This window comes from Bos taurus, chromosome 22, assembly GCF_002263795.3.
Source record: "Bos taurus isolate L1 Dominette 01449 registration number 42190680 breed Hereford chromosome 22, ARS-UCD2.0, whole genome shotgun sequence".
In the NCBI taxonomy this organism is placed as follows: domain Eukaryota; kingdom Metazoa; phylum Chordata; class Mammalia; order Artiodactyla; family Bovidae; genus Bos; species Bos taurus.
This window is the reverse complement of record NC_037349.1, coordinates 30,645,001-30,668,784: the sequence shown is the minus strand read 5'-3', so window position 1 is coordinate 30,668,784 and position 23,784 is coordinate 30,645,001. Positions and strand designations below refer to the sequence as shown.

The 23,784-nt window shown below is 43.4% G+C and overlaps 1 protein-coding gene across 30 annotated transcripts in view; it reads right to left on the bottom strand.

Annotated features, from left to right (window-relative positions):
- Positions 1-23,784, bottom strand: part of FOXP1 (forkhead box P1) — a 627,940-nt gene that overhangs the window by 21,433 nt on the left and 582,723 nt on the right. For all 30 annotated transcript variants that reach the window (XM_059879649.1, XM_059879647.1, XM_059879650.1 and 27 more), the window contains 2 exons: positions 22,703-22,790; positions 10,422-10,505 (listed from right to left, as the gene is read on the bottom strand). In XM_059879649.1, coding sequence (XP_059735632.1) covers positions 10,422-10,505; positions 22,703-22,790 — 172 coding nt within the window. The remainder of the gene's footprint in view (positions 1-10,421; positions 10,506-22,702; positions 22,791-23,784) is intronic.

The window sequence follows — 23,784 nt, the reverse complement described above, 5'->3', positions numbered from 1 at the left end:
AAGCTGTTTATTAAAATTTCTAGCATCCTTTCCTATGATTCTTTTTATTGTAGTTGACTTACAGGTACACAGCTAAGTGATTCAGATCCACACACATATCCTTTTTCAGATTCTTTCCACATATAGGTTATTAAATATCTCTTGCAATGTTCTCCTTTCCTATTGCTGAGACAGTTTTTTTTTTTTTTTTCGAAGACAGTTAACTAAGTATTTACAGACACAAAAGGGGTTACCTAGCCTGATGAGTGTGAGAAATTCTGGGTCATGATGTTTCTTTAATCACAACTTCACACCCCTCTTTTATAGCCTAGATGCCTGGTAAAGCTGGAAGAGGGAGAGAGAGTCCGTGTAGCCCCAAAGAATACTGATGCTTCAGGAAACACCAGTTGAGATGATACAATGATGATACAATGGTATTGACCTGAGCTCTGTGACAAACCTTTCTGAATTGGGCTAGTACAACAGAGACACTATTTTTACTTACTCTCAATAAAAGTCAAAATTTTATTTAAACAGCCACATGTTGCCAGTGGCTGCACCACACTGGGACAGGCTCACTCAACTCCATGATGAAACTTCAGGGTTGAGAACTACTGCAGAAAGGCCTGGCCCATGACCTATTAAAAAGAGTGGAACCAATCCACTAAACATTCATTTAGCTCCATCAGCTGGCAGAGACTCCTCTTTGAAAGCTTTATGTGTCATCTTCGTTAAACTCTATCCAATACAGGATTGGAATCTGTTCATTTAAAACAAACATGGCATAGGAGAGATCTGGAACTATAAAAAATAAAATCTCATTTTTTTCCTTCTAATTTCAAATGTGTAGTAACAAAATGGAGTAATCTAGTGCTTCAAGTAAAGAAATACCTACTAGTTATTTGCAGTAGCATGGGGGAAGACGAACGAGTCCTGTTTTGGGGCTTCCTTCCTATTACCTATTTTGCCTTTGCCTTGAAGTGTTTCTCTTAAAAACACTGGAAATATAAGCCTATCCTCCCCCCACCCTTCAAAAATCTGCTTGCTACTGAAACACTGTATCTGGCTCCACTGAAGAACTTGGTTGTTTTCGACACAGTTCTTGCAGTTTACCCAGAAGTGCTCTCTCAGAAACCTGCTGCTGCTTCTGCTAAGTCGCTTCAGTCGTGTCCGACTCTGCGTGACCCCATAGACGGCTGCCCACCAGGCTCCCCCATCCCTGGGATTCTCCAGGCAAGAACACTGGAGTGGGTTGCCATTTCCTTCTCCAATGCATGAAGGTGAAAAGAGAAAGTGAAGTCGCTCAGTCGTGTCTGACTCTTAGGGACCCCATGGACTGCAGCCTACCAGGCTCCTCCATCCATGGGATTTTCCAGGCAGAAACCTGCAGCTACCTCCAATCCAAAAGAGCTTAGCAGAGCAGGATTACTTGGTATCAAAGTGGAGCAGGAGCCTGTGGTCCTCATTCCCACCCACCATGTCCTTGCCTGCCTGTGGAGAAGCCTTAGCCAAGGAATAAGCTTGATCAGAAAAGTAAGAACACGCAGAAGAAACACAGGAAAACAGAGGAGACCCGATAGTAATACTGCAGCCACGAGGCACAGTCACAGACCTTTAGTCCCTCCTCAGGGGCTATGGATACTATTCTGAGCCATGTCCTGCAAGCTGTTTTGCAGATACTGAAATCCCCACCAGGCAAGAGAAGTTAACTACATGATGGCCAGAATGTAGCCATGACAGAAGCTGCCACAGTCCCAGGAAATGGCCTCAAGGAAATGGGAACTGATCGACCCTGGAAATGAAGATTAACTACTGAAAACAATCAAGATGATGCTGGGCAGACCACCGATGACCAACTTCAAGATGACTGTCAGAGCTGACTGTGCTGTTTCTGCATGTAGCCCCCTGTGTCTGTCTATAAAAACTCTTGCCCCCTGATTATCAGCGGAGGGAGTTGGCCTTTGGACAGGCGCCTCCCCCCACTCCCCGTTGCTGACATCCAAAATAAAGCAAGCTTTCCTTTCCACCCACTTGGCCAATTTACCGGCTTTTGAGTGGTGAGCAGCTAGACCTGGGTTCACTAACAGTATGAAAATCTGCCTGAAACCAAATTTTGAATCACTTAACAAATTAAGTCTGTTTCACCACTGCAAGAGTCCTAAATCTAAAGCATTATTTGTAGAAACTATTAAAAATTAGATTCCTCTGAGATCTAATCAAAAAACAGATAAAAACAGAGGTCCAATTTGTTAGGAAGACTCAACCTTTCTCATGTCCTAGTAGTGAGAAATGTCAAATACTGTTGAGGAAATACTGACAGAAAAAGATAAACATGGTGCTGGAAACTGAATACTGGGTGAGGCTTTGGGTTGGGTTTTCCTTTTTATTCCTCCCTTGAAATGCTGACTCAGCCAACACCAGACACACTCCTCCCAGCTCCACCCAATTCCTACCCCAGGCTCCCTGCTACCTGATAAGAGCAAGCTATGGAGATGGCACCATCCTTAGGAATCCCCCGGTAAGCTGGGCAGACGCTGGGAGCTCTTTTTCACCAATGCTGGCAACTTCAGGACACACATTTGCAGAGCAAGTGCTAAAGTCTTGCAGAGCACTTACAGGATGGAACTGATCTGGGGGTCACGGGGGAAGGCAGGGGCAACCACCTCTTCACCTTGGGCCCCACTCACTGACCAAGCAGAGAAACAGTATATCTAAACATCCAACAGCCCAAGCAGCTGGTCTAATGCTCATGAATACACAACTTGTAAAAAGCAGATGCTGTCAGGCCTAAGAGTACCTGAATGCCCAGGAAAGTCATGGGCGCCATCTGCAAACACAATGTGGTAAGCCCCTTGCCACTGCCTGGCTTCACTGAAGTTCTCACGCCATCACGGATACTTGAGATGCTGCACTACTATTTTACAGAGAAGCAGACAGGGTCTCATCAGAGATTAAATAACTTGCCCATATTCACAATCCGGACTCAAAATCGAATACACACTTGTGATTCTAGGCCCTCTGTATAATATTCTCCTTCTGCCCAGATAATGGGAAAAATAAACACGAGTCAGGTTCTTTTTTCAACATGCTCATTTTTGGAAAGGACCTGGGGATTAGCTTTTATCCTGCTTATGAATGGCATTCAATAAATATTTCCGAGCAGACGACGGCAATGGAAACTGCAATGACCAAAACAGGAAGAGAGCAGGCGACTGCTGCCCTTGGAGGGCTTACCATCAAACGCAGACACTGATGAAGGGAAAACAGGCATCACAATCATAAAACAATTCCGAGAACCCACTCTGCTTTCTGGCTTCTTGGCTGAAGAACATTACCCTAAACACCACAGTGCTCTTTAAAAGGTAATGAAAATGATAATATAAATACAATGTCCTCAAGAAATATGCATGGTCCTTTCCAGTTTTGTGAGGAAGATCATCAAGTCCACTGGGTTCTAGCTCACTGCCAAAAGCCCAAACTCACAGAAACATTCAGCAAGTGCAGGCCCATCTTTTGGGAGCTCACCTACAAGAACAGACAAGCCCCACAATATGGGTACGAAGTCATAAAACGTGAAAAGAATGTCATTCTTGCAGCTCTGGCAAAGGTCTTAAGACTTGGACCGTTTCTACCCCAAAAGCAACAGTAAAACAGAAAATCCCTCCCGGTTAGCACAATCCCTGACAACAGAGAGGCAGCTGAATTTTCTGGAGACTGTGAAACACAGGTAACCAGGGGAAATCAACACCAAGCCAGGAGAGAGCAGAGAGGGGATTTTTACCAGGCTTGACAAATGACACCGTGATTCACACCCACCGCTGGGCTGTCTCTAATAAGCCACAGAGGAAGCAGCCAATCTCGGCTAATTACCAGATAAAAATATATTGTAAAGACCCTCATTAGGAGACGTGGATGGAGGTGATCTAATGATTAAATGCTGCAATCGACTGACCCACCATCAATGCACACTAGTGCAAGATGTCACGGGAATATTTTGTAGAAACAGTGATTTTATTTCGAGGAGGGGAGGCAGTAATATTTGTAATGATGGCTATGAGGTAAACTAATTAAAAGACAGTTCGGAGAGGAAGAGGGTGGCTGAGAGCAGCTGTGGCTGTTCCAGAACCAAGTGCCAAGTCTCCATAGAGGAACTGCAGTCAAGTGGAAAATTTCTGCCTGACCTCTGCCCTTGCTATTAATTTGCAGGGAAACTAATGACACATATACATATTCCCACAAAATTGTTCTAATTGCTAATTTGCCAAAGGAGCCCTGATTCCAAATTAAACACGACTGTAGCCTGTGAGGGAAGGAAGAACAAAAAGCTGTAAACTCCAAATAGAGGGGGCTTCGCCTCGTGAAATCATTTGAAGGCTGAACCAACAAGTTAATGAAATGTCAACCTTGTCAAGTGTGATCGAAGTTTCTTAACTTTTAAACTCCGGCTGCATGATCACATGCTGGTCTCGAGGAGAAACCATCTCTGGGGAGGAAGGTCACTAGGGGGTGAGAAGATGGAGCTGGGGGAACGTTTCAAGACAGGTTCTGTGTTCAAACCAAACCTGCTCTTTTAATTAAGGTCTCTCTGAAAAAAGGGGGACCCCTCCACCAAACCCCCCCCCAAATTAATTACAGACTTAGAAGAGCAAACTGGGAACAGTGAGAGATGTGCTGTAGTCTTGAAAGATTCATCTGAATTGTAAACTACTAAAGCTTAAAACATTCATCAATTAAAAATGAACGCACAAGTGCTTCATTCCGACTGTAGCTCAGGTTGGAAGACAGAATTTTTTCTTGGGGCCTAGAGCAGGAAGGGATGGGACTGGGAGGGTTTCTTTTCCTATTTTTCAGATTGTGTTCATTTTCTATTTAAAAAGAAGTTGCTATGTTTAGAAAAGTTAGTAACTCTGATATTTTCTACATGGCGAGTTTCCATCATGTGATGATTTCGGCAAAGATAATCTCTGAAACGCCAGCCAAAAGCTGAATTCTTATGTCACTTCAGATTGCCATAGGGTTTTTTATTTTATTTTTTAATTTCTGTCCACTCTCAACTCTCGGTTTTTCTCCCAGGACAGTTCCAGGGGGACTCTCCTAGAAATCTTACCCATCCAAACAACTGGAACCGCATCAGCTGCCCAATACTCAATATTCTGCTGAGCCCCTCTGTGAAAGAAAGATTTATCTTTTCGTTTTTAAACAGTAACCTCTGCTCTGTCTTTAGAAGACGGTGAGTCACTCCCATTTTTTAAAAAATCAACGCACTGCTGAAGTAAACCCAGGACAGAAACAGACTTGTCGTAAGGATTCCCATCAGAATTCCTGTGTGTTTTTGTTTGTGTTCCTGCCTTGTTTCAGAACAGATTCTGAGAACAAAAGGCAAACCTGAAACCCAGACTCTGAGGGACCCGCTGCTCAGTAGGGACTCTTGTGCCCACTCGTTTTTTTGTTGCTGGTTTGACTGACCTGAGCAGGTGAATTCTAGACACGGATCCCTTGCGGTCAGAGATGGCCTTTCTGAAGATGGAGGAACCAGAGGGATGTTCCCAGACCGCGGGGCGGGGTAGGTGGGTGTTGCTGGGCAGGGGGTGACCTTGAGCACAACTCCATCCGCCTAGTCCCACCACCGCCTGAGATCTGGGCCCGTCTAGGACAGTGACTGAGAAGGCGATCGCCACTGACACCGAACCTCAGCACGGGGGCTTCACGAGAAACCATATGTAAACATTGCTTGTTTTTGCAAATCTCTTTTTATGACAGCCTCAAATTACTTCTCCAACTCAACAGCCAGGCTGCAGCCAATAGCCCACAGGATCATCCATTTCATTAAGAGTTAAAGGACCCCCCCTCCACTTTTGGGGGGCTGGTGGGGGACACACACAGTTTTTATAGTAGCTAAGAACTACTTCCAAACAGTCCTAATTGCTATGGTTGGAGGAAAAGAGACTGTGTACAAAGGAAAATCTAATACTGCCTTTCGCTTCAAATAGCCAAGTTCCTGTGTTTTATAACATTTTCAGAAAGGAGATTCTACCTACACTGTAGTTACTTGCCCACCAAACCTGAAGGAATGTGGTTTCACCAGGGTTGGGAGCTGTTCTCTGGAGGGTAGGAATACCCTAAAGCTAAACCTACCTCTCATGTTCTCAAGATTATAAAATATGATTTACAGTATCTTCCCGACATTACGATAGTGAAAAAGTCTTTTTCAAAACTCCTTAACAACTTAATCAAGTATTAATACAGACATGCTTCTCAGGGGTAGTGGTGGTTATTGTTTTATCCTCTGAGTGCGGCCTCCCTCCAAAGAAACATCTCAGGAAATTCTCCATGGAGAATTCGCCCTCAAGCAACCCATGGTGCTGTTTAGCTCGAGAACATTACTGGTACTGCATTGGGAACAAAAGAATATCACTCTCATTAGGACAGTTTACGATGCCTTGATTTTTCACTTGTGCTCCTCTGCACTTGGAAAAGAGATGAATCTTTGGAAACGCAGCCTACAACACTCGTGGCCATTCTGACCACGTGACAGGTCCAGCTTTAACCACTGTGTAACTCCCGTGCTAGAATCTGCAGCTGCTCTGGTAAACGTGGCCCAGCCTTAGTAACATTAAAAGCTTACAAATAACATTACAAATCAAAAGCTTCTTTTGGCTGACATCGGCTACTCTTTGCCTTCCTCCACTCTGATCTTCATCACAGACTTTCCTCTCCCAGTTCCCTTTCTCAAACACCTGCACCTATCTTAACCCTCGGCAGGAAGCATGAACGCGGATTTCCTTCTCCTTCCCATTCCTCTTTTACGTCGCATCTCAGATGGCACTGGTGCCATGAGTCTTCCTCTCTCCCACTGCCAGGGACGGTGGTCACACAGTCACGTGGAGCGCAGCTCTCCCACAAGACACACTCGAGGGCAGCACGGTCCGTCCTATTCTCCTACCCTGTGTTTCCCAGTCGCACGTTCCACAAATATTCACTGATGCAATTACTTTGATTTTAAATTCAGAAATTCTCTTTACAAAAACACCGCGCACTGCAATTTGAGTCCTGGGTATGATTACAAAAGGAGAGGTTTTTCTCCTTTTAGAAGACTTTCAAGCAAGCAGGGAGAGACGCTACAGGAGGCACCTGTGGAACAGGACGCCCGTGAACCCCTGTTCAGCTCACCTAGATGCTTCCCAGGGTGAGGGGTCGAGGTCAGACCCACGTCTGAAAACTTGGGACTCTCCCCAGATGAGAATATCCTCTGACAAGCCAAATGGGAACATGAATTCCACAACAGGATCCAGCAAACACGTCTAGGGGCTGATGTCAGAACAATCCAAGAAGGTTTTGGCAGTTTCTGTGATGCAGTGAAATGGGAACTGGCTGGATGACTGGACACAGCAAACGACACTTACCACCCAAATGGCATTTAGTGAAAAGCAACGTTTACAGCAAAGCATTCTATCACTTAGTGACTAAGGATTTTAAAATAAACACCAAGTTCCTTTTAAACAGAAATGGAAAAAAGAAAAAAACTTCACAAACTTCCTGGCAAGACTCTAACATGAGCGTCCCCAGCAAGGGTTAGATCTGAATCCCAGGAACTGCTTCTTTCAAATCAGAGTCTAGGAGGATGTGCGTCTGAACATACACTGTGCATTCTATTATTTTGGGAGGAATAAATTAATTACAGGCAAAGGGGAGTCTTTTACACCTTAGAACTGATCAGATAACTCTATATCCCTAAAGTTGAAAGAATTGAGGGTTTGCTCTATGCCTGTGCCCCCTCCCCTTTTTACAGCAAGGAAGTAAAAATGTGTGCAAAACACTACATGTCTACCTTTTATAATTAATTTCCCAATGCCTCACCTATACATATTTTAATAATTCCTGATTTATAAGATGGTATCTATAATAAAATTTTCTATTTTCAAATAAATGAAAAGAAGGCAGGTTCTCTCTGGCAACAGAGTGTCACACAATATCTGCTTGTCAGGCACCAATTTTTACTTCTTACATGTAAGTTAAAGGATAAGGGATTTATAATGCTGCCTGTGAAAGGAACCACTTTTCACACACAAATGTGATCTTTTTTTTTCTTCCAAAGGGTAATACAACAGTACATTTACATAAACTAATCCAAACAATCTATGTATTTGACAATGGCAAACCTCACACAGGCGGCCTATTGTTGGTTTACATCTTGGAGTTCTTTATATTGGCTTGTAGCACTGCTCTAGCTGTCAAAGGTTTGACTTGGACTCCAAATAAATGGTTATAGAAGTGCTGTGCAGCGATATTGGACTTCTTTGCAAAAGAAAACCTGCTGTGTATGAATTCAAAAGCTATTAATTTTTCAGTCAAAAATATTCGTGCCTATTTCTTTTAATAAAGAAATACTGTGCTGAGCTACTAAGAGATAATGTTGACTAGTCGTAAAGAATTTTCAATAGAGCAGTTAAAAATAAATTTAGGAGGAGGTCCCCTTCCAAGTTATAATTTTCTAGCATGTAAAACACTTTTTTAAATACTAATGAAGACAAACCTTCCTGCCCTGTATGTTTCCGCCAGGACAGCTCTTCCCTGTTCACTGGCTGCTTAACATGGGTCCTCATGGAGAATCCCAAGGGTCCCTTCTGTGGCCTCTGGAAGCTTATGTATATGGCGCTCCAGGCCTGCACCCAGCCCCATGATGGCTCGTGGAGTGCCCCGTAGGGCGTCTCGATTCCTTTTCTGCTTTCATCCCCCCTCCTCTCACCAAGAAGCCTCATGATCCTAAACGAGTCCATTCCTAGAGTGCTGAGTCCACACATTATTCTAATCCTCATATTTAATATCTAACCTCATATTACTGTTTTTAATTCATGGAGTAAGTCATCTCATTCTCTCCCTTGTCGCTGGGTTTAGAGACACAAACCCTTTATCCTGGAGAAAACCATTTCCCTAATGAATGGAAACCATCTGAAGGATGTCCAGAGAGTTCCAAGATGATCAGCTCCCCTTGCCACCAGCTCAAACCACTGAAGAACTCAGTGGGATCATGCAAGGATCTTACCAATTTGTTTTAGCAGGGTTCACATTATTCTAGGAGCTTCATTAAAAGAAGGGGTTGATAGGAATAGCACCTAGAGCAGGGCTGACTAATGACTCCACAGTACTAAAAGGCCTTACTCTTTCTTTCGGGTGGCCTACACGTTTGGTCCTACAGCCATTTACTGCAAAATACATGGAAACCAAGGGCTCTTTCCTAGTAAAAATGGATGTGCAAAGTGTTTAATGATTTTATGTCCTATATCTCAGTAATGTGTTCTGTTTCAGACATTAATTTTGTCTGCCAACTGCATCTTGGCAGGCTACCATATTTGCTGGGTTAATAGTCTGACTCTGTTTTATTTCTATCACCATAAATCATACATATATGGTGTATGTTTGCTTTATTTATAGAAAAAAACCAGTCAAAACAGATAAACCAATACTTTGCCATTACACTGCATCATTGCATATTGATTAAAATTGCTGGTACTAACTATAGATTGTCAACGCTCAATTAATTTTCACACAGTGACTCCAAGCAAAATCAAATAAAAGCAGTGTACCCTTAAATTTTACAAATCTTAAAAATCAAGAAGCAAAGCACTCTCTCCATTGTGAAAAATTAGTTCAAGCAACTAGATATTGAGAACTGTATAAGTATATGAGAAACATAACTGAAAACCATCAAGGTACAACAGGGAGTGAGGCCCAAGACAGGATCTGGGGTCCAACAGCACCCTTCCACTTGGATACTGTCTGTGCTTGAACGACACTTTTCAAGGTCAAAGAAAAGGAAATAAGGCAAGTAGTAAGAGATTCCTGGAAGTGAGATGTAATTTCAGGGTACCACGTTTGATCTCACTTTGAAGAAGTCATTTTCACTTCCATCTCTAGTAACCATTAGATGTTCTCCGGTACTTACAGCCTCTAACTCTTTTAACATTTCCTCCTCCTTTCCTCTCAGACTGGACTGGACCACCCCTCAGCCCTTTTCTCATACCCACTGTCTCTTGGCTAGACCATGCCAACATACATTTTTTTCTTCTGCCTTCCTGGTCTGCCAGTCCTCTCTCTGTGTTTCCACCAATGAGAAATCAGAAAGATTGCTTTTTGTTCTGTTTTTGTTTTTTCCTTCCAAAGAGCTGTCATAGAATGTTTTAGTATATTGGGGTAGCATCACTCATCTGTCCCAAAGAAGAGCTGATTGTGGGGTCTCGTGGCTGAGGACTGTGCCTGAATCATCCCGTATTATCTCCCTAAATGCCCAGCACACTGCGCTGTTCATGAAAGGTAACCAGAACCAGATGGAACTTAAGTCTTTCAATATTCAAAGCTGCCAGACTAGGGATCCTCCTTCCTTGCGGAAGGGAAGCAGAGAAGAAATAGTGTCAGGTACCCCCTGGATGTCACGCAGTACTTACGGGCTGAGGGGCAGTTTTGGGTTCTGTAGACTTCACGTGCAGGTGGGTCATCATGGCTTGCAGGCGCTCTTTGTCTTTTGCAAGCTGGTAGGGAGAAAAAATGCTCTGTTATTTCTTTGAATACAGATGCAATTACTCTTTAAATACCCCAAAATGATACATACCCCCTGGCATACCCCCTGCATCACTGCTTAATCGGTTTGAAATTTATACGACCACTGCCAAACTCCGAGGTACTGGAGGTGTCGGTGTGTGATTTCTCCACACAAGATGCATGAGCCTTTAACTGGGAAGTCCTAGACCTACTGGCACCAAGGAGTCCCATGTAACACAGACAGCTACAAGACAAAACCGTGAATCACGCCTATTAACCAACCTGATTCATGAGGAAGCCAAAGGAAAATGAGCTAGGGAACTGAAAACTCGTAAATTCATCTGTTGTGGTTGTGGAGAAACTCCTAGACACACAGATACACTTATGCAAAATTAACTCCATCTTTCTTTACAAGTAGACAGAGAGGCAGACAGTCCAGGCAAGCAATTTTAACAGGGCAGGCAGATAGCTACAAGGGGGGACAAGTCCCCTTTTCCAAATAAATGTACAGAGTGTTTACTCATTCACGGACTCAGTATCTGAGTACCTACTATGTGCCAGTCACATTGTGACAAAAATTCAAGTCTCCTCCTTCTAGAAAACATTCTCTTCTGAAGGTACATGAGTTCCTAACTGCATGTACATAGTAGGGACTCAGATGCTATTTGTTAACAGGCTGCTTTCTTATGCTGGCCCTGGACTGTCTCCTACACAAGGGTGTCTTCAACAGTTCAAGACACTTGAGCATAGGGGACATAATGATGACTGTAGAAGAGATAGGAAATGTATCCCCCCAAAGATACCGGTTTAGTTAAGAGAAAAGCTGCGGAATTTGGGGGAAATTCCACAGAAGAGATTAATATGAGACGGGAGAGGGAGGGAGGAGGGGAGGAAGAAGGAGGAGAGGAATGGATGGAAAAAAATCTCAGTTCAGGACGTTTACAGACGATTTGTCCAAAATAGTGCCTTAGAATTGGGAAGGGACTCTGTCCTTCCATGTCACATAATTAACATTAAATCTTTAAAATATCAATTAATTTTTTGTAAGTCTAAAATTATTTCCCCCCACCCTCAAATCAAGTAAGACTCACTTTTTAAAATCAAAGTGCATTTTAAGGGAGGAGGATGTTTCAAGAATTGGGGGAAGGCAGAGAAAAGGGAAAAAGTAGAAAAACAAGAAGGAAAAAGCTTTCAACTTATCCTAACTCGATGACTCAGTCTCAAGCCATATCACATTTGATTTTTTTTTTTTTTTCCTTTTCATTCCCTTGTGGTGTGGTTCGGGGAGGAATAAATTAAGAAGTGGGGGTAGGGGTGGGGAAGCCTTACAGTGTTAGCATTTATCTTTCAACAAACAGGAAATGAAAATGATACCATATTAGGAGCCACTTTATGTTCCTCAGTCAGTTATTGAACAGCCAAACTAAAAGATGCTCAGAACACATAATGCTAAAGGAATTCAGTTTTCCAAAGTGGCTCGGTTAGAACAATTAAAATGTTAGCAATGGCATTTTTCTACAGTTATTTGTTTTTTATGTAAGTGTTCTAAGTTCTTCAATGTTACAACTAAAACATTTTTAGATTAAGAAAAATGGTTTGTTTTAAAATTATCGTGGGACAGAGGAATGGAGGCATCTCTGTTATTCTTTTTAAAAACAAGTAGTCATCTGTGGTGCTAAATGCTACAAATTTAAGGGTGGGAGGCAATATTTACTGAAGAGTCTGATGAATATTAATCGTGACTTAATTTAGGGGTAAACATTGTTGATGGAACAATTACAAAGACCAAGTAGAAGGAAGTCCAAATTCCCAGCATCAAAAGAAACCATTACCTCTATGTTCCGTCCAAATGTCTACCAGGCTGACCTTTTATTGGTCAAAAGTGGTACCACCACATGGCAAACATACACGGAGAATCTGTGCACCCAGACACCTCCACAACCCTGGTGCTTTGCTGCTGGAGGGAATCTTTTTTCTTCATAAGAATATCACTTAGATTTATCTTTCATTTTGAGAATTACCCAGGTTCCTTATTTTGCCTCAACCTCAAGTCTACTACCCTAACTCTGCTTCCCTATAGAAGACAGGCAAGGTTACAGAAAGAGGCAAAACACATTTGTGTTTGTGTTTGTTAGCGCAAACTAGCATGTCATATATAGTCTTGGGAAGGGCTTTGGATTTTTATCATTGATAACAGTTCTAATACAAACTTTTGACAACTGAAAGAAAAAAATCTCACCAAATTCACTTTTTATTTTTATGCAAAAATGGCTACAAATTACACCTAGTGAAATCAGCTCCTCTCTCTACAGTAGCTGTCTTGCATTTACAATACTCACTGGTCCTTCAAACAGCTTGCTTATGCCATCATTCCATGAGCTTAACACCCCCATCAATTTTCACAGCATCCCTTCTTTGTTAAAATATGGGAATACAAACATTTAATATTAGCAAATATAGTCTAGCATTCCCTTATCAACTGACTCCCATGACAGGCAAAGAAAACGATGGAAAATTCAGTCCAAAGGTCACCTAAAAATCTGGCTGACAGATTTATACAACCTTTTATGTTGTAGTATGAAAAAAGAATTACTCTCTCGGAGCTTTCCTGGTGGGTACAGGAGGAGTATTTAGCTTAAAAGGAATGACAACAGGCCAACAGTAAGGGGAGCTGCATGTGCAATGTCTGTTTAAATTAGTAACCTGGTGCACCAATCCTGCAGAATGACTACAGAGTCAAAAATGGGTTAAAAAGGACGTGGGCTAACAGACTTCGAAGGATTCGAATCCTGGCTCTGAGACGCTGAGCACATTATGTAACCTTTTCAAGCTTTTCACTTCTCCTTCTAAATATGGAATAATAATCTCTGAACTTTGAAGGGTTGTTTTGAGGATTAAATAAATTCTTGCACATAACAAGCTTAGCACAGAGCCTAGCACTTCATGAATGCTCAAAAAAAAAATTTTTTTTTTTTTTAAGTAAAGTTAAATCAGTCTAGTCTATCTAGACTTCTACTGACTAAGTAGACGTTTGGAAATTGGATCAACATAACAGAGGTTCGATGGAGTTTGCAGCTGGGCGAACTGGGAAGAGAATTTTGACATTTTAAAGAAGGGAACAGGAACCTAGGAAAGATGACGCTCATTTCTCATGGATTTATTCCCTTGGTTCTCACTTTTATCTGTCCCTTGTCCTAAAGAAATGTTTTTTCTCCCCTTGACTAATACGGGTCACCCCCTCTTCTATTCCCCATGGCCTCAAGTCAGCCTTCAGATCGCCAACACTGGCCAAGAGTATAACAGGGGTATCACTCCATAACTGCTGAAGGCCAGGGGGCCCCATGCACCATCTTCAAAGGTAAAAGCTAAGAAGATTACACTCATTCTTTTAGCAGAGAAAAGGCAACGTGGGCTGAAGTTCATTGAACACAATCATATTCTACACTCTCAGGAGGACTAATCATTTTAAGACCAATTTGGCGGTTCTCACTCATGAGAAAAGAATTCTTCCAAAAAAAGTGAAGGATTTGGGAGACAGAAAAAACACTAGAATTACAGAGGATGGAGCGAGGAAGGGGCCAGGCCACTCATTCTGTTTCACAGGCTGTTGAGGCTACTCCAAGGCCTCTGGTTCTCATGCCGTGTTTCAGAGTTGGGGGGAAACTGAGGTTCATGGGGAGAACTTAACCTGAGGCCGTGGAGCTAGGAAGGAACAACAGTAAGACTAGAACCCAGGTGACATGATGCTTGGTCTGACGTTCCCAAATGGGTGGTCCCTGGCATCACCTGGCACACCAACTGAGAACCCAGATCTTTGCCTCCCTCCCGTCTCCTACCCTGACCTACGCAGGCAGAACCTGGGGTGTGTGTATGCGTGCGCACACATGGGTGCACAATGTTAGCCACACACAGGTTACAAAGAAGCAAGCCTCGATTAGTTGACTGAGGTCCCCAGTTTCAGGGACTGGGATCTGACCTAATCTTGTCCAGTTCTCCAGGGGAGGGATGCAGGAGTAAACGCTTCTAATAAAGACACCAAGGGTCCACGTTTAATGAGGTGCGTTGGGGAAACACCACTCTCTTCTATGAACTGTGTGTGCCTTAGCAGGAGCGTGCTCCATACCCTCAGCCACTGGTACACACTGACAGTCCCAACAAAACTGATGGAGGCAGAATGGATCTTGCTACCTGGTCTCTTAAGAGCATATTATCAAAAAGAGGAAAATAAGTTAAAAAAAAAAGGGGGGGGGGAGGGCAGCAACTGGAAGGAGGAGAAATTAAATTTTTCTACCAAACTGAGTATTTACCAAATAGCTATCTTCCAGCCACTCTATCGAGCGGTGGTCATTCACAGACCTTCACAACTCGGCCTTGAAGGCCAACTCGGGCTCTCAGCGGGTAGGCAACCTACGGCTCATTTCACCCCAATTGAAGAATTTCCCAACTTTTATTGTATTCTGTCACCATCTTAACATTCCTCACGTGTTATTATTAAAGACTCTCTTGACATTTCAAGCAGACGCACTCGGATACTCTGTCATAGTCTAGGAATTCTAATGCTCCCCGAGTAAAGCAGGATTTTAAATTATGAAAAAGAATCGTCTTGGTTTTCCAAGGGGAGACGAGGAAGGGAGACACGCAGAGACCCTCCCTCCTTTTCCTCGGCCCCTGTCAGAGCAGTGGTGCCACGAAGCTCTGATGCTGTTAGCATCTCTCTGTTCCCACCACCCTTCGAGCTTGTTCAGAGAGTCAGGATGCTGGGGAGTCCCAGTTGTGAGGCGCTGTCCTGAGTACCGCTTCAAAGGGGGTTAGAAAGGCCCAAAGGGCATCAGAGACAGGTAACATACGGGCCAACGTCCCGGAAGTTGGTGTGATCACCAACAGCCCTGCTGACGGCGGAGGGATCACATGAGTCCCCACGGTGGCGCGTCTGTGTGAGGCTGATTGTCTCCCTCCGCTGTTGCAGCCTGTGCACTCCCTTCCCTGCTGACATTTTCTTGGAGCGCACAGTTCCTGGGGTGGATGGATTTGGACACCTTCCACGTGGGCCCAGCATCACCGAGCTCCAGCCCAGGCTCCGCCTACCACGAACTTCTCGGGGAGAAAGCTCCTTGAGGCAGAGGAGAGCGCGGCCCCACTGGCCGTGTTTCCAAACCCTTGATCTGCAAAAGGCCTGGGTGTATGCAGAGAACCTGGCGGGGTGGAGCGAAGTTAAAACCTACTACTTCAAAATGTCTCTCTGGCATGCAGATTATTATTTTGAGCTTAAAAGAATCATGGCCCCAAAGACTCGGAAACTCTGACCTTCCTTTGCCTAAAAGAATTGCAAGGGCCTGTCAGAACAGAGCTAGCACTAGCGGATCTGCACAGAGTACAGGCCAGGAGGTGGGGGGTGGGCAACTCTGCAGGGCCCTGAGGTCAGAGTCCACTCTGCGCCCCACTGTCTCTCTGTGGTCACAGAATATTTATTTACTGACTTTTCCATTCCCCTGTGAACTGCCCTTCTCCCCTTTGAATTTCCAAAGCCCTATTCCCAACACCCTCTTTTGTCTTTAGCTGAAGATGGTATTCACCGCGAGGGTTTGGACCATTCTGATAGGTGACTCAGTTTTCCTGGGTCTCTCCCATGTATACCATCTTGCTAAACTTTTGCTTGATTTTCTCACTTTCTCTCCTATCAACTGAATTCTTAGACCAGGCAGAAGAACTTAAAAGGGTAGAGGAAAGTGTTCTCCTCCCTAACAGAGCCCTGATGACCCCGGGTACAAAGCCATCCAACAGCACTGAGCAAGAAAGGAAGACAGATGCCCATCACCTTTGAACAAGTTAGATCTTCTACACCTCAGTTTCTTCATCTTTGGGGGGCCGGGGGGCATTATGCTGACTCTCAGAGGACGATCACCATCCACTTAGAAACACCTTCTCAAACAGCAAGAAGAAATATTACATTGAACATGCTCATTAAGTGTGAGACACATACTGACTAGAGTCTCCCTTTAAAACATGACCCTTGGGGTGAAAGAAACACGGTTTTGAATTGGGGGCTGTGGGGATTCAACGAACCTGAGGGTAAATTCACTAGGACAGCGTCTTGGCTATAGAGTAGGGGCTTGATAAACATTCTTTCAAATGGTTTTCGAGCTCCTTAATGCAACAAGCAGAACATGGGCATACTAGATATTTTCTACAGCCAATGGATTCAAACAGATCATGAGGGTAACCAACTCATCCCAGTTTGCTCAGGACTCTCCCCGTTCTGAAACAGAAGACCCCAAGTCTCAGGAACCCCCAAGTCCCAGGAAAGCAAACTGCAGCGACTGGTCACCATCACATCCTGTTAACAGAGAGATTAATTTTACAAAGAGCCCAACATCCCTCCACTCTCAGTCTCCCTCACCCCACAACCTAGGCACATCCCTCAAGTGGCTCCTGCGACCTGGAACGTCCTTGCCAGGCTCTTCACTGACCCCTCCACGGTGACTCCCCCACCTCAAACTCTGCCTGGAGGGCAGTTACAGACCTAGCAGTCTTACCCGCTCTGCATTATAGGAAGGAGGAAGCCGCTATACTTATCTATATCCAGGGCTTGGAATACACCAGGTGCCTGATAAACAGTGACTGCATGGAATCAAATGAGTCGTGGATAACAGGTCCACATCCCTCCACCCCCACCCCTGCCAGGGCCAAGCAGATCTTCCCCAGCAGCTGGGTGGCTCCTATGCTCCTTGGTTGCTTTCAGTATTCACTTTAAAGGGTCTTGGGGCTGAGGGGTTGTAGGAAACTTGTCCTGGGTCCTGCGCCTGACACATGCGGAGCCCTGGACACGATGAACAGGCCAAACCTTCAAGGCTTCTTTTTTCTTTCTTTCCAAGCCCGTCTTTATACACCAAAGAGGATGAGCTAATGACTGAGCAAGGTTACATGGTCACAAAGCAGAATTAAATTGAATAAATAAATAAATTAAATAAATATAAAAAATAAATATGTATTGATACCATGAACGTCTCAGCTTTCTAAGACAGATTAAGTCCATCCGCAGACTTCTTTTTTTCCTATTGTCTGTTAAATCAGATGCCCTTCCCTTTTCCCAAAATGGAATTCTGACCCGGCCACTGAGATATCTTTTGTGTGATCTCATCGCCAACTGAACGATTGAGAAAGCTCACAAGCGTCTCCCTCCCAGGCGAATGAACCCAGATAATGGGATGAGTACGGATTTAAATCCAGGGGACAGTAGGTGCTCAACTCTCAGAAGGAACCTTTGGGTGCTTCTGTACAGCCCTGGCCGTGGCGCTGGGGGTGGGCAACCAGACACTCATCATGTTCCCACCTCTGGCGTCCTTGCCCTGTGGGGCAGGGAGCTGGACATTTCATGACCCACATAAGACCACACATACGGATTGTGGGGATTTTTCCTCCTCCAGTCCTAACTCATTTCCATGACTGCCTATTGTCCAGAAAAATCTGTCAACAGAGAACATCTAACAGATGCAATCTTAAAATACATTCCCTGACCTCAAAAAGGACATTCCCTGTCCTCAATCCAAATGATTTCTATGGTGTCCATCTGTCTTCATGCTAGGCGCCCAAGTGTCCAGGGTAGGACCTCATGTAATTTCTCGGCTTCCTGGTAACAGCTGAGGTTAATCCCCATCCAGTCCATTGATAAATGTCAAAAAATTACAACTGCCTTTGTAATAATGAAATGAACTCAGAAATATTCAAAAAGGCTTTGAATACCCACTAAGGTATTACCCTCTTCCCTCAGTGAGGTAATACCCTCTTCCCTCAGTGAAACCAGTAACAGGGTGTAACATAAGAACTGAATTAACCATCATTTCACCGTCAACAAGTTCTACGTAAAAAGTCCCCTAAGAGAACGTGCAGTATATATTTTGATATCTTCCAATAAAAACACACACAGGACAGATGCCTCTCACCCACAGTGCTGCACAGATAGGTCTAAATTCGACTCCATAATCCAACATCCCAATTTCTGCTTGGTGGCTTGAACTCTGCCGTGAGAATCTTAAAGGCTTCTCCATTTGGCTCAAATGCAGATAACACCAGGAAGGGAAAGCAGCCCCGCCTCTATCCCCTGAGGCAAGCGAGGTGATCTTTTTAAAAAACTGAATCGAATTCTTTTATGGAGGTTTGACTGCAGGTAAGAAACACCAAGACCTCCTGTTTGGGGTCAGAGTTGAGGTTTCTGGGGTTTAGATTTGGGGTCTGGCAAGCTACACGGGACAGCACTCCAGGGCTTTCCCTGGTTTTGGTCACATCTGGGACTGATGCTGCCCTCCCAAATTCTTCAGTGCAATCCTTTCACAGTGATTCTCCAGGGTAGACATAATGAACCTCTGGTGATCTCTACTCTAAGATCCAATTTGAGCTTATTGGGTTTGTTTTTCCAATGGGGGCACACGTGTGACCTTGCCCCCAGAGTAAACGCCAGAGGCCTCAGTACTGCTCTGCTGAGAGAATCCGGGCGGGCTGTCTCCTCCTCTTCTGAGTGATTGCCCTTTGGGAATATGCTCAGGTCTTGATTGCTCTTTCCTGTTGTGCTCAGAGGTGCAAACAGTTTTCAAATTCAAGTTAATACGCGGTAATTGTGTAATAGACTTTGAGATAACTTGGAAATTCAGGTATTTCCTGGACCAGGAAATGCTTTAAGGGAAACAGAAATAGCCCTTTTAGGTCAGTATGTGCAGAGCACCCCTCTACAGAGCAGATACATCATGCTGAGCAGAGGGGGTGTGTGTAGCGGGGGCCAATGTCAATGGGAAACAAGACAGAAAGGTTGCTGAGACACAGAGCACCTCTTCACACACTCCTGCTGCTGCACAGACGTCGCTTCCCCAATACCTCAGACTCTACGGGCACAACATTAGCCAATTACAAATCCAGACAAGGTGCATCAAGTGGCAAATGGGGTAGCACAAACACGGAAATACAAATATCAGAGAAACAGGAAACCTCAAATGAGTGGCTGTGAGTCTAACTGTTTTCTACACCAAACTCTGTGCAATCCAAATACTGTCCGCCTAATCGTTGATAAGGGCGTCGGGCGTGGGTTCCTTCAGTACTAAAAACTGCTAACATTTTCTTGTGTATTTCATTAGATTAAATAATCACTGTTTGGGTATGGCCCTAATCTTTCACTGAAGTCTTCTGAGCATGTTTCTGGAGTTTTCAAAAATGCATTACTGAGAGCAAGCACTACCCAGTGAATCAACAGTGCCACTGGAGACTTACTTACAATCTATTTTTTTTTTCCCCTAGAATTTAAGAACCAGGAGGACAGCCCCATCTGTCTGCCTCATTCTTTCACTCCTTGGTGGCTCCAACAAGGTTCTTCCACAGTATAGGCTTGGGGTGATGTCTGCTAAATGCATAAGTAGATAAATGGATGGATGGATGAATACCCCTCAGCTAGCTCTCCAGGACCACCAACAGCAGCAAGGACTGGCATGTAAAGCTGCCCTCCGGGGAACCTGACCAATATGGTGACACTGGTTTTACACACCAAGGGGAAGAAGAATGAAGTAAAAGGGGTGAGCTGGCCCTTAGGAAGCCGGGAACCTATGAGGACAAGTTGCTAAGAATGTGATGCCAGTTGTTTTTTTGATTCTCTAGACTAAGGATTGCTTAGGAAACTTTTTCTGCAAGGACCAGCCAGAGAGTAAACATTTTCAGGTTTAGGGATTTTCAGCTTTTAGGCCATAGGGATTCTGTTGCGATTACTCAACTTTTCTGTTGTACAGCAAAAGCAGCCACACATAATGCATAATCAAAGGGCATGGCCATGTTCCAATACAACCTTACACACGGACACTGAGATCTGAATTTCATGTAGTTCATTCTTCTTGTGAATCTTACCTCCCTCGCCCCAACTATTCAAAATGCAAAAACCTGTCTTAGCTCATCAGATGTGGCCCAGGGGCTGCAGTTCTCTGTCATCCTTCTAGCAATCCTCACAAGCTTGGAAGAAATGGAACTCTTCAGAACCAGTCCTGCCAACTTCCATTAAAGCAAAGGTGTTCAAAAAATATCATAAGGAATATCACAGGTAACTACCAACAGTAACTTGCAGAAAGATGAGCATCTCTGATTCTTATTAAAAGCTGAAAAACCTGCCTTGGGTTTGAGGTGGGACTGGAGGATGAAGGGACATCTATGAATAAACGAAATCCGCAAAGAATCTAAGAACCATCATATAGGTCTGTACCATTGCCAGGCCACATTCACCAAAACAAAACATTAATGCTACCAGGAGATAACCATCTGACTTACTGATCATCTAACTCCTTTCCTTCTCCCAACTGCTGCTTTTGGATAATGAGGGATAATGGGTAAAAGGTTAGTTAATCGTGGCCTTGCACTCAAAATCTGCAGTCTGGAATGCCAACTTAGGCGAACCATGACAGCTCTGTTCAATAATTTATTCTGGCTGATCATTAAGAATTTCATCAATTAAATACATAAATGCAAGAATCTGGACCACTTTATAAAAACACCACCACCACTGAACATGTAAGTTCAGGAAGCAACAGCCATAGTGCTGGTCCTATTCAATCCAGCCCTTCAGGGGCTTCCCATGCTTTAATCACAAGTGAACTCTGGGAGTGAGATAAATACACTCCTTCTTTCCTTCTCAGTAAGCATGTTGAATTTAAATATGTTTCCAAAGACTTATCTAAGAATTTGGGGGGGGGAGGGGAGGTTTACAATGTGCCCTTTGCCTGGATAAATACCCCACTGTCCTAGTAAGTTCATATCTATAGTCTGAATGCAAAAATACTTAAAATAACTTTCAACACATACTAACTAAAAAAAAAATTAATAATAAGTGATCCATCATAACTAATTAAAAAAAAATTCTTTCTATCCTGGAAAGTCACAACAAAAAGTTTTAAGTGTGTTTTGGCTGATTTTTCTCTGCAACTATTTGAAGCTATAAATGACTTAACTCAGTAAAATTCCAGATGTAATTATCTACTGTACTTAGCCCAGGGCTCTTCACATATATCTCGGCATTGCTGTCTTGCATACAAAATAGGCTTTTCAATGGCTGGTAACAATATAATGTACAACATTGTTTTAATTTCCCCGAGTCGGCTAACCTCTTGCCTACACTAAACCAGCCAGAGGAAGAAGCCACAGTGAGTCATCAAGCACTCAAAAGCATTTTGGAACTCGGCTGCATAAATGGGGTTTGTAGGGTCAGCCTTGTGCAATTGTACATTTTAATAATATCCATTTCTGACCCAATTTTTACTTTTAGAAACTAATTTTCTATTAATTATACCAAGGAGGGAACGACTGCTAAAACATGGTGCTTCATCAACAAGTTACATCAGGAAGTAGAACTCACGTTTAAAATGCACCCCAACCAAATGTGATCCACAGGAAAATCTGCACAAGTTAATTTTCTGTAATCATAAAATATGTTCTTCATGGCCCAGTGGATTCCCAAACACATGATTCTCTCCCTCTCTCTATATAAATGGTATGCACATGATATATATTGTATGTACCTAAATATACGTTTGTATGTATGTGTGGATGTGTGTACGTATTTAAAATGTATAATGAACTCTCAGTTGTTCTCAGTGATGGAGAGACAAGGGGGACAATGAAAGATGATGCATAAATCCACATATACTTTCCATTTTAACTTTGGCAAACAGGCTTGCATGTGTACTGGCTTGCCCCGTGTTGCCCACACTCATGTTCTCTCTCGCTTGCTCTCCATTCATTCACTCCCCACATCTCTCCCCAGCTTGTCTTCCTAACTTCGGGTTAATAGTATTAGCAACAGGGGGGGCTCAGACCAACAACAGATAACCAGTAAACTTAAAAAGGAAAAGAGAGAAGGGAGGTCAAGTGAGAGAGAGATGGAAAAGCTAAAAAGCAGTGGCTGAGGCTTGGCGGCATACACAGAGATGCACAGAACTGTGAGATGTCTGAGCAGCAGTGTCCAAGAATGAACTGAAGCTGAACCTTCCCAAAGAGGAAAATAAATAAAATACAATAACATAAAAGAAGATCAAAGAAAAGAAAGGACAACATCAGATTTTGAACCTTCCATTCAATAATGAGTACACAGGAACTCATTACAGAACACTACAGAAATTTGGAAGTGGAGGAATACTGAGGTAATATCAAAAATAAATGTGGTTTTTACCTGTAGCTCTAACTGCTGTACAACCTGCATTTGTACTCTACATTGGGCTGTACTTCTATCGTCCAGCGCATGCTCACTGTTGAGATGTCTGCAACAATACATAGAAAATCATTAAGTGAAATGGAGAAACAAAAAAGGAAAATTTAAGTTACCAGGATGTTCACGCATCTCCTAGGTCTAGTTTACATTCCTGCAGAGGGGCTGCCCTCTTCCATCCCCACCACTGCAAACTGTTGTTACGTATCACTGAGCACAGGGTCAGCAGCAAATAAAGGCTTCCAGGGAGAAGTTGTGTGGGGCTGCTGGAGATAACCACTTATGCATAAATAACGAAATTTACGAAATTAAGTCGAGGCTGCCATTCAAGACCACCTCAATGGGTAGACATCTGAGACAGGGCCCACGAGGTATTTCAAAGCAGTCTAATTTATATGGGTCTGAATATGAGCATTTGTTCACAAGAAAACTGATTTCACATCACTGATGACACATTCTTATATTGAAATGCATAAACATGAATGTCAGAGACAGCAAGGGGTGGAAAAGCAACTTTAAACGTATGAAATCTGCAACATGAACCTATACATGCAAATCATGTACCAATGGGGGGAGGGGGGCGGGCGGGAAGGATGCAGACAACTATTGCAAAGGAAAACTCTGCCTGGGTTCTTGACTGTGGTCTGGATATCCAGTTTACAGATGGTTCAGACCATACGCTGAGGATGCCTGTTCTGTGGTCCTTTTACTATTTACTAGAGTTTCCAACGGGAAAATGGCTAAAAACCTGAAATTTCAATGAGTTTTACCATACACAGGAGCTCTGGTAATCAAAGGGTTGAATCAAAGCCTAAAATCTGAAAACTAAAAACCGCTGTATCCATTTTACTTAGTCTTCTTATGAATGCTGCTTAATTATGTAAAAAGATGTTTGCCTCATTCTACTATCAACATTTTCATGATATTTAGGCCCTCAACACAACCTGGATCTAAGATAAAATTACTGAAAACCTTAATAACAACAGCAACAAAAACAGGAATAGTTGATTTTTAAGACTTTAAGGTGATACTCTGTTTTCAGTTGC